The sequence below is a fragment of the Choloepus didactylus genome, chromosome 2 (assembly GCF_015220235.1).
Source record: "Choloepus didactylus isolate mChoDid1 chromosome 2, mChoDid1.pri, whole genome shotgun sequence".
Classification (NCBI taxonomy): Eukaryota; Metazoa; Chordata; class Mammalia; order Pilosa; family Megalonychidae; genus Choloepus; species Choloepus didactylus.
The window spans coordinates 68,473,344-68,485,400 of NC_051308.1; the positions used below are offsets into that span (position 1 = coordinate 68,473,344).

A 12,057-nucleotide genomic window follows, 5' to 3' on the forward strand; every position below is an offset into this window, starting at 1 on the left:
GCCAGAAAAGTAAAAAGACATCATACGCAATGGAAGACAATATTTGGAAACCACATATAAGAGAAGGGTTTAATATCCAGAATATATAAAGAGATCCTACAACTCAACAACAAAAAGACAAACAACCCAATCAAAAAATGGGCAAAAGACATGGACAGACACTTTTCTGAAGAGGAAATATAAATGGTTCAAGAACATATGAAAAAATGCTCAACTTAACTGGCTATTACGGAAATGCAAATCAAAACCACAATGAGATATCTCTCACCTACTGGAATGGCCATTATGAAAAAAAAAAAAAAACAACAGAAAATTACAAGTGTTGGAGAGGATGTGGAGAAAAAGGCACACTTATTCACTGTTGGTGGGAATGTAGAATGGTGCAACCACTCTGGAAGGCAGTGTGGTGGTTCCTCAGGAAGCTAAACACAGAACTGCCTTATGATCCAATAATCCCATTACTAGGTATATATTCGGAGGAACTGAAGGCAAGAACACGAACAGACATTTGCACACCAGTGTTTATATGGGCATTATTCACAATTGCTGGGAGATGGAGACAGCTCAAATGTCCATCAACAGAAGAGTGGATAAACAAACTATGGTATCTACATGTGATGGAATATTATGCAGCAGTAAGACAAAATAAAGTCATGAAGCATATAACAATCTGGATGAACTTTGAGGACGTGATGTTGAGTGAAATCAACCAGAAACAATAGGACAAATACTGTATGGTCTCACTAATATGAACTAGCATCAATGAGCAAACTTTTAGAGTTAAAGTTGAGAACACAGGTTATCTGGAGACAGAAAGTGGGTAGAGATCAGGCATGTGATGCTGAAGGAGTACACAATGTACAATAGCACAGATTGTACAGATTCAGAAATAGCATAATACTGTGTGATGGTAACACAATACTGTAAGTACACTGAACAAAAATGACTGTGAGTACGAAGGCTGGGGGCATGTAGGACACCGGAAGGAAAGATAGAAGATAAAGACTGGGACTGGATAACTTAGTGAAACCTAGCATGGTCAATGACGGGATTAAGTGTGCAAATATAAGAATGTTTTTACATGAGGGAGAACAAATGAATGTCAAATTTGCAAGGTATTGAGAATGGGATAGTATGGGAGGGGATACAATCAATGCAAACTAAAGTCTATAGTTAATAGTAACACTGTAATATGCTTCCACTAATTGTAACAAAGGCAATATACCAAAGCTAAATGTCTGTAAGAGGGGGGTCTAAGGGAGGGATATGGGATTCTTGGTGGTGGTGATGTTGTCTTACCTTTTTAATGCATTTTATTTTTATTTTTTCTTTTATTTTTTTGGTTGTCATTTTTTTCTTCTCTTTTTTTTTTCTTTTGTCTTTTTCCTCCTCTTCTTTTTTTTGTGGAAGAAATGGGAAGGTCCACATACAGACTGTGGTTGTGAATGCATAACTATGTGATCATACCAGGAACTAATGATTGTTTACTTAGGATTGAATGTTTAAAAATTAAACAGAGGGTTACAGGTGCTAGAGAAGATGTGGAGAGAGGGATGTACCTGATCACTGCTGGTGGGGAAGTAGAATGGTGCAGCCCACCTGGAGGGCAGTGTGATGGTTCCACAAGAAGTAAGTATGGGGTTGCGATATGGTCCTGCAACCCTATTACTGGGTTATATTTGGAAGAACTAAGAGCAGGTACGCGAATTGACATTTGCACACTGATGTTTATGGTAGCAGGATTCACGATTTGCAATGAATGGATGTGGCCTAAGGGTACATCAACTGATGAACAGAATGGTGAACTGTGGTGTATACATATAATGGAATATTGAGCAGCTGCAAGAAATGAAGTTGTGAGGTTATGCAACTAGGGAAAGGACCTTGAGGACAGTATGTTGTATAAAATAAGCCAGAAATGAAAAGACAGGCATTATAATGGCTCACTAATATGGACTAACTATAATGTGCAAACTCTGAGAACTGAAATCTGAGAGCATAGGTCATCAGGGAAAAGCTTATTGTAATGATTCCTCAATTGTAAGCTCTTTCAGCAGTTACATCTATTACTGAGTTGTAATGGTTATTGCTAGATTTTGAGATGCTGAGCTCTTGTGTATAACCTGGGCGGTCCCTGAAACTTCAGGTATCTGTGACACCTGACACTAAGAGCTAGAGTTCAGTAGCTATGAAAGTCAACATTCTCCCATAAAGCAAATGTTAAAGAAGCTGAAAAAGAGATAAGACTTCAATCAGAGATATGAACAAAATGGTCTTGGTTAGGAGTAAGGTAAATCAGACAAGGGGTAGAAGATGACATTAACTGTGTTTTAAAACTTCAACTTCTGTGCGAGACCAAAGGCAGAGATGTTTATTTGGTGAAAATCTTTATTTTCTGTAGCACACTATATAATTTAACTTGTATGATCAGTTTACTCAAACACCATAACTACATGGAACCTTGAATAGGGAGTGAGATCTGGTTTGTTTGTACAGGCTAGTGTGAAGCCCCGATACATCCCTGAGTAATCTGGGCAGAGGATAAAAAAGTATTAGAAAAGCCCCCTTGAGGGGGTGGGGGAAAATGTAGAAATATTAAATTTACCCACCTAGAGAATTCCTTATATTCTCGAAAACATTAGGGGCTACCAATTTAGTAGGCCAAGCCTTTGATCTTGGGGCGTACCCTTATGAAAACTGTTACTGCAAAGGAGAGGCTAAGCTTAATTATAATTGTACCTAAGAGTCATCCCAAAGAACCTCTTTTGTTGCTCAGAGTGGCCACTCTCTAAGCCAACTTGACAGGTGGACTCACTGGCCACACCCCTAACTGGGACATGACTTCCAGGGGAGTAAATTTCCCTGGCAACATGGGACATGACTCCCAGGGATGAGGATGGAGCCAGCATCATGGGATTGAGAAAGCCTTCTTGACCAAAATGGGGAAGAGAAATGAAACAAGGTAAAGTTTCGGGGGCTGAGATTTTTCAAATGGAGTCAAGAGGTCATTCTGGAAGCTATTCTTAGGTATTATATAGATATCCCCCTTTAGGTTTTGTATTAGAATAGCTAGAAGGAAATACCTGAAACTGTTGAACTGCAACCCAGCAGTCTTGATTCTTGAAGAGGAGTATTTAACCACATAGCTTATAGAGTATCACCATGTGATTGAAGAATACCTTGTGGCTCACACTCCCTTTATCCAGTGTATGGACAGATGAGTAGAAAAATGGAGACAAAAGAGTAAATGAATAATAGTGGGTGATGGGGGAGGATGGGTTATTTTGGGTGTTTTTTGTTGTTTTTTTTTTTCCACTTTTACTTTTATTCTTATTTTTGTATTTTAGGAGTAATGAAAATGTTCAAAAATTGACCCTGGTAATGAATGCACAACTATATGATAATACTGTGAACTGATTATACATATTGGATGACTTTATGCTATGTGACTGTATCTCAATAAATTGCAAGGAAAAAAAAAAAGCATGGTGATTTTGAAGGGTTCTTCCCATTTCTTTCCCCTATTCAATGAATAGCACCCTGGTTGAAGGAACTACCTTACTCATTTAAAACCCTGTATCACCCAGCAGTGCTTAAATGAGTATGAAAAATATTTACCTACTTTAAAAATGAATATGGCTAGAGCAAAGCCTATTGAGAAAAACAATATAAAGACTAGAGTGACTACTGCTTCTTTTGAAGAGCACGTTAGTGCATTAACACTATGTGAATCCTTCAATTAATGTTTATAAATTATTTTCCTAACCTAACTCATTAGCCTGTATAGGGGACAGGAAAAATAATGTTTTCCCTTTGAAAATATTTTATTAAAAAGATCATATTTAACTTACTAATCCTAGTGCCACATCTGGCAAAGAGAAAGGGAACTTGTTAAAAAGAAAAGAAATATATGGTGTCTGCATTTGCATGGTAGCTGCAAACACTTGCATACACACACAAACATACACATCCCACTTTTTTGGTTTTTAGTGAAAGACAGCTAATTTCAAACCAACCTATAACATAAAAAAGTATAATGATTTTTCTTTAAAAAAAGGTCTGCGCACAACTGAAGCCATACATACAACACATCATCAGGAACACACACAAAAAAATCATAAGAACCTGGCGTATGAAATTCAAAATGAAAGGGAATAATGATGGGTATCATTTGTCAGGAAAAGAAAAAAATAGGTATCAAAAGAAATCACTAGTGTCATTGATTACCATACTGATCTAATAAACTAGATAGCACTGAAAGTCACCGAACCACGGCTCCTTTAAAACCTTTCTAAAGCAGAGATTATTGGAAAGTATTCAAAATTTTAGCATTGCCATTTTTGTTTTGTGAACAAGTCAATTCCAGAGGTAATATAAAGATTAAAAACAGTCAAGCTCTCTAAAAGTGGCACAGCTTTTCATAAATATAAAGATAAACGTTTCTAGTAAATATATACAAACTATTTATATTTTAAGTATGAAGCTGGTTGGAGAGGGGAGAGATTTATTTTGTACCCATTACCTGATGCATGTTTAATAGAACAAATTGAATACAACCGTACTGTACTTATTTTAGAAAGGAAATGGGGAGTGAGAACAGACATTAAAAATTTCAAAAAGTTAAGCATCTGGAAACTTTAACATAAGGCATAGGCTCCCTTTTCATTTATTTAACTAACTTTCAGAACTAAACAGGTTAAACAAATTTTCTATTAAATAACTATGCCCTCCCACCCTCACCCTTCACTGTCTACATCTAATATACAGAGAGTTTATGTACACTTTTTCCATTCTTCAACTGAATTTAGTGTGGGAAGAAAGGAGAGAAGAACACAATTAGAAACTCCTGAAAGCTCTTTAGAAAAAAAATCAAAATGTAACAATTTATAGTTAAAATAGTATTCTTTTCATTAGGACTTTACAGGAGTTTCTGTAACTTTCCCTAAAGGATCCAAATATAAAAGAAGGAACTATGTTTGGAAAATTATACTTGACTATCCGCAACGCTGACAGCACAGAAACTGAAATACAGTTTTCTCCAAAAGAATACTGCATCAATAACTACTAGTTCTCTATGACATCTGAAGATAATCCCACAAAAAGAATAGATTAACAAATTACTTACTTCAGATCCTGCAGAAGGTCTTTTGCATTAAGCATGGTTATTAAAGAGGTGGTAGCTGCTGGAATTATGATAATGGGTGTTCGAGATCCTGTGAAGACAAAATTTTAAAGCTACCAATTATACTATTATTATTAAAAGGAATTATGGGTGCTTTCCCTACTAAAAGTTAAAAATTAGTAAATCTGTAATTTTAATTCTTTTGAGTTAAAAATTATTGTAAATCAAGGGTAATGTTCAAAACACTTAATAATAGTATGGATATAAAGCACAAACATCTGATATAGCTACACAAACATAATAGCAGCCCTGCTTTTGCAATCTCATTTATTCACATTTACTTTTAATAATACATTTAGAACCATATGTATACCCTCACCTTTCTTTTGATTTGGGGGAGGTCTTGCTTGGGAAACTGTAAGGGAAAAAAAATTACAATGTTGAGTGTTACAAAAATCACATTTTTATTTTCAAACTTACAGAACTGAGGCCTAAAAACTGTTTGTATTCACATGTGACTAGTAAAATAAAAATACTGTAATTTTCCCAAATAATATTATTTCTCTGCTGCACAAAAAAATGTTAAAATTCCTTAGCATTATTCAACAATCTATAGTCACAAGGGAAGTGGATATACTCCAGTGCTGGGCACTAAGTATCTGTATTCGTGAATATTAAGATTTAGCAAAGGAAACAAATGAATAATTTCATAAGCAACTGACAGCACTGTAACGAACACAAAAAAGAAGTACACAGTACTACAAGAGCACGTAATACCAGAGGATGGGAGGGTGGGATGGGGGATGTACTTAACCATTTTGGAAGAAGGAGAAAGAAAAATTATTGGAAGCTAAGACCTAGATGAAAATATTTCTTAGCTTTTTTTTTCCTATTTTTAAAATTGTTTATTAATAGAGGAAGAGCACACTATAAACAATGAGACAAGTGTACATGAAAGGTTTATATTATCTAGAATTGACCTTTTTATTAATAATTGTGATTTGGTTATAAAAACACAAATATTTACCTCTTTATTATTTCTATATGTAATAGACCATATAATGTACAGAAATATTTGCTGGCATAGTAATGGTAATAATAGCTCAGTTAAAAAATGAACACATTTTAGGATTAAAAAGTGCTGCTTGCCCTATTTTCAGAATTTATCCATGCAATAAAAATTTATTGGCTGCCTTCTATATATGCCATATGCTGTGACAGAGATTCTTTTTTATCAAAAAAATAAATGTTATATTTAGGAGATACAGAATCCTAATTCAATGTCAGTTTCTAGAGGATACCACCTTTAAAGGTAATTGTACAGCACACATTCTTTTGGAATATTTCACTCTAAAGGCAGCAAAATGATACACTTCAATTAATACTTTATACTCTTTTGTATAGCTATTTCACTGGGATAAAGTGTACCAAGTTCAGTACTACAATCCTTCCACAGCCACATAAAGCAGATATACATATACATACATATATATACACATACATACATACACACACACATACACAAAGTACAAACACACATACATATATTTATTATAGGCTTCTCATCTTTGATCTTGCTGAGAAAAAATACTAAAACTTTCTTAAATCATTTTTAGAAATAGGACAGAGGACTGATGGATAAATTTAATTAGCTAGACAGTGTCACCTGGCATATAAGACCTCTTCAATAAATATTTGGTATTTGTTGGAGGGATAAAGGGATGACAGGATGGATAAATATATAGATAGATAAAGAGACAGGAGTTGCTATGAGAATAACTAGAAGGAACAACAAAAACAAAAGAACTCAGCGACTGAACTGCCACAAATTTGGTAAGGGAAGCCCACAAATGGGCTCAAGAAATTAGGAAAATGTTTACCAAAATCAAGCTGTAAGATCCACTGTAAGAAAATGACAAAATGTAAAAACTCACACATACTAAAAATAGACGCTTACTAAAAAGTAACTACAAAAGAATATAAACATACCAAGGCAAGGACACGGTGCTGAACACACTAAAGATAAGGGTGACTTAAAAACAAACACAAGAAGAGACTGAATAACACAGAGTTTGTTCTGCATTGCAAGCAAGAGTTCTAAGTTCATATCCATTTTGCCACTTCCTAGGCATACTACTCCAGCAAGCTAACTAATTTGGTTCAGCCTCAGTTTTCTCAACTGTAAAACAGAGATAATAATAGCTTCTATATCTTGATATTGTTGTGAGAATTTTAAAAAGTAATGATAATGCATGTTAAGTCCTTAGCCCAATCTTAGCACAGATTTACCATTTACCCAACGCTGTGACTCGAGTTGCCACTAACTGTTGCTACTTCTATCGCTACTTAAGCAAGTGCACTGATAACCAATATACAAAGCCAAGAATTAGGTCAGAAGAAAAAATTACTCTTGCTCTGTTTAATTTCAAATATAATTGTATTTTCTACTTGAGAAATATTTATTCAGAACCTACATACAAGGCACTCTGCTAGCTTTTTATTACTAGAAAGGTAAATTGAACAGAAATAATTCCTTCCATCAAAGAGCTTTCAGGAGAGAAGGGATGGAAGCCATAAATAAAATAACAAATGAATACATAAATATACAATTTTGAATACCTAATATTAAGGAACAAAAGGAGTATACACCAAGAGAAAACTGATCTTTAGATAGGATGCTTAAGAAACATCTCTCAAAGAAGTGGCATGTAAGGTGAGATGTGAAGGATGAAAAAGAACCAACTTGCAAAGAACAAGCTGATAAACAGTCCAGACAGAGGTAGAAACATGGGCAATTACTAAAAGTAATAAACAACCTACTGTATTTATGAAACTGAAACAAGGCAAATAAATGTGTAGACCATAGAGTAGAAAGGTAAGAGTGGTAGGAGATGAGGATAAAAATATAAGTAGAAAACAATTCACATAGGTTCTTCTAGGCAATATGATGTTTATAATTGCCATTAGAAAGCCCTGAGGGGGACACAATTTATTTTTTATGTCACACCTTCTGTAAGGGGAAGAAGACAACAAATTTAGACAAGGGATAGAAAGGGGCGTTAAGTGTGAAAGTAGAAAACTCAGAACTACTGTAATAGTTCATGGTAATGCCCTTCAAACTATGTGTGGATAAAATGAGCTTTTGTTTTTTAATTTCCAGTCCAAGGCTGACTGAATAAAATGTAGTTAACAATGAATTAATGAAAAATGATCATGCACTTTGATCTCGTGACAATATTTTACTCTCAATATATGTATTTACCTTGCTGGGGACCGGAAATAGGTCATGCACTGACTTTATGCAGAACACACTAAGATTTAAATTATACTGGTCTAGAGAACTGATGGTTTCAACTTGCCTGGTGGTATAAGGGATAAAGAGAAATACATGAATTTGAGATACAGAAAAGGTAAATTTGACAGAATCCACTGAGAGATGAGGGAAGGAGTAAGGAAATGGGAACAATGAAGCGTTGATGGTTTTGCCACTTATTTAAGAAGCAGCAGAAAGTGAAGAGTAAGAGATCTTGGGGAAAATAACAGAAATAATTTTTTAAAATTCAGTTATAAAATGCTTATGGAATATTTAAGTGTTAACAGTTACTATAAGGTACTAAAACTAACAAGAGATATATGAATTGGAAATACAAATTAGGAAATCATTAGCGCCCAGATTTTTGAAATATGTAAATGAGTATAGAAGTACTTCAATCAGCACCTAGGTTATAAATTATATGGTTGAAAAGCCTAAGAAATGTATATAAAATATCCAGGAGCCTGACTCCCTCTCAGGCTCATATGAGCAGTAATAAGCAAATAAACTAGAAGTACAGACCACCTACTCACCTCAGATGATCTATTGATTAGATGCTATAAAAAGTGAAGTGTGGAGATGAGTATGGATTTGAAAGAGGTAGTTAGGTGCAAGAGATACAATCTGGCTATAAGAAGAAAACGAATCAGGTCCAGAATTATGTTATCAAAGGTTTGTGCTTCTTAATTCACGGAAAAATATGTCCTGCTTGGTAGCTACATTCCCGAAAGGAACTTTCAGAGGTTGGGAATAAGTGTAAATACTTAAACACTCAAACTTTAAATTCATCTAGGGATTTGCCTGACACAATTAATGCTAAATAAATAGAGGATAAAGAAAAACTAAAAAAAAAAAAAAAAAAAAAAACAATGGTCAAAATGGAACTCCATCTTTGAATTTCCTCACTCAAAGAGGGAATAGATGGGTTGGGCCCCCATTTCCAACTGATCCAAAAATCTACCTAACAAAACAAATAATAATATAAATCTGTACCCCTCATCTATAACATAGTACATTGCCAGATATGCTTTAGGTATCCACATTTTTTCAAATTTTAAAAATATAGGTGAACACAAGTCATATATTACACAATACCCCTTCAAAACTGAGTAGAACCCCATAAACAGACACATTTAACATTTCTTCAGCAAAACAAAAACAGTCACACTAGCTAGGACAAATAAAGAGCATAAACCATCACATCCTTTCAAATAAGGTATTGTTGCACAATGAATGCTACGAACATACAGACCTACTGATTGTCAAGTTGTAAATCGAAGGAGAGAGCTCACATGAACAAGTACTGGGGTATTTGAAAGATATTAAGATACATTAGTTCAGATTAATTTGCATCAGGTTTATCTGCAATGCACCTAAGTAGGCAATACAAAAGGAATGACAAAATTATTAAGAGTTGAAAAGACCCATCTTCCCCAAGATCACATAACTGGCTGGTAAAACCCAGACCCCTTAACTTCATTTAATCCCACTGCACATTTGAATAAAATAGTTTATTTAGATATCAGTGCCTCCCCCCTTCGTTTGCCAAATGATTATGAGAAAATGTAAAATGAAGACTATCTAACATCACAGAACATATAATTGGGTTAGAATTCTCAAGTGGTGATTTCTCCCTTTTTATACAATTTCTGAATTTCTCATGTGACCTTTTTTAGACTAATCCTAAACTCATTCAGAATGTAGTCAAATAGCCCACAAAACCATCTCAATATAAGCCCCATATAATTTTAATACCAAAATGTTTCCAGAATTACTTAATATTTATAACCTATATAATTTTAGAATGACCTTGCATATCAATGTACTATGAATATAAGATATCCAAATCTGTACTACTGATACTACCAAATTTATGAGGAAGATCACCCAAGTAAATTCTTGCCTGTACTTTCTCAATCCTTTTCATTTTCCTTACAATCACTTTCAATAGCTCTAATGAGACAAATAAGAGGTAAAATTACACTAAATGTAACATATTATCATGGAACTAGGACAGGGCATTGGTGAGGAGACACATAAACAGACCTTTAAAACATTTTTTCTAACATCTTAAAATAAAAACACTTTCTTAAAAAATTTCTTTAACTCTTTAACTATATCTGTTTATCCTAGTAAATGTTCCAATGGTATTGCTTCGGAAGTCATTATTCAAAAATACAGTGTTATATAACCTATTTTACCAATGACCTTTGAATCAAATTTTGGGAAATTATCATTACAGTGAAGAATATTGCAAAATCAAGTTGAGCTGTTTAAAGGCACTAAAGGAAAATAAAAAGTTCAATGTGCTTTTCATTTTAACTGCTTTATGTTTTTCTAATAAAAATAAAAAGATGTACTAGTGATGTTGACAGAAGTTTTGCAAACATTTTATGTATAGTATACCAGTTTTAAGATCTATTTGAGCAACACTGACAACTGATGTGAAGAAAAATGATCTTCAATGTATTTGAAATAGAATTTTAACTTCTTCAAAGTATTAAACGTATCAAGAAGCTTTCACTGTTGTGATCACTTGAAAAAAAAAAAAACAAAAACAAAAACAAAAGTTTTATGTTTTTACCTGGTCTCGGTACTGGCTGTGCTGCCGGTGTTTGAGTCTTACGGGCAGATGCACCCTCCTTTAAAAGAATAAAAGTTGATATATGATGTCAAAGTTCCTTTATATAAAAGTTAAATAGCTTAATTTACTGTAAAGAAATCCTTTTTCTTTCTTTCTCTCATTCCTTTCAAATATGCTGTGACCCTAAAAGTTTAAAAAAAAAAACAAAACAAAAAAACACACAGGGTAAAAAAACCTCTCCTTATTTTCTATGCTGTTGGTTATGAGGCAGTGATAGATATTCTTCAGCAGAAAATAAATTTAAATTGTTACCATAACAGAGGTGACAGTAGCACGTTATTGTGAGAATATCTAACAGTGCCGAACAGTGTGTGAATATGGTGGAAAGGGGAAGTTTAGAGTCACGTATGTCATCAGAAGGAAAGTTGGAGGTTAAAATATGGGAATGTATAAAACAGTGAATCTTGCGGTGGACAATGTCCGTGATTAACTGTAAAAATATTAGAATTCTCTTTCATGAACTGGAACAAATGTATGCTATACCTAGAAGTCAATAATAGAGGGGTATAGAGGGAAAAAATACCTATTGCAAACTATGTACTACAGTTAGTAGTATTTTAACATTCTTTCATCAATAGTAACAAATGTACTATACCAATACTATGAGTCAATAATGGAGGTGGGGGGTGAGGGGTATAGAGGATTCGAGTTTTCTTTTTTATTTTTATTTCTTCTCTGGAGTAATGAAAATGTTCTAAAAATTGGAAAAAAAATTAATTGTGGTGATGAATGCACAGCTATGTGGTACTGTCATGAGCAACTGATTGTACATTTTGGATGACTGTATGGTATGTGAATACTCTCAATAAAATTGAATTTAAAAAAATTTAAGGAAAAAAAAAAACTAAAAAAAAAATTGTTGCCATAGAGTCCTTACTGTAAACATGTAATATTTCTCAAGTATTTAATGATTTGCTTAATTGCAAACAATTTTAATATTATCAAAAATTTCTACCTATTTTTAAATGAAGTCATCTT

The 12,057-nt window shown here is 33.8% G+C and overlaps 1 protein-coding gene across 1 annotated transcript in view; it reads right to left on the reverse strand.

Annotated features, from left to right (window-relative positions):
- The window catches only part of CDC73 (cell division cycle 73), a 157,054-nt gene that overhangs the window by 34,524 nt on the left and 110,473 nt on the right, over positions 1-12,057 (reverse strand). The window contains exons 11-13 of the mRNA XM_037825123.1: positions 11,020-11,077; positions 5,502-5,537; positions 5,126-5,213 (exon numbers count right to left, since the gene is read on the reverse strand). Coding sequence (XP_037681051.1) covers positions 5,126-5,213; positions 5,502-5,537; positions 11,020-11,077 — 182 coding nt within the window. The remainder of the gene's footprint in view (positions 1-5,125; positions 5,214-5,501; positions 5,538-11,019; positions 11,078-12,057) is intronic.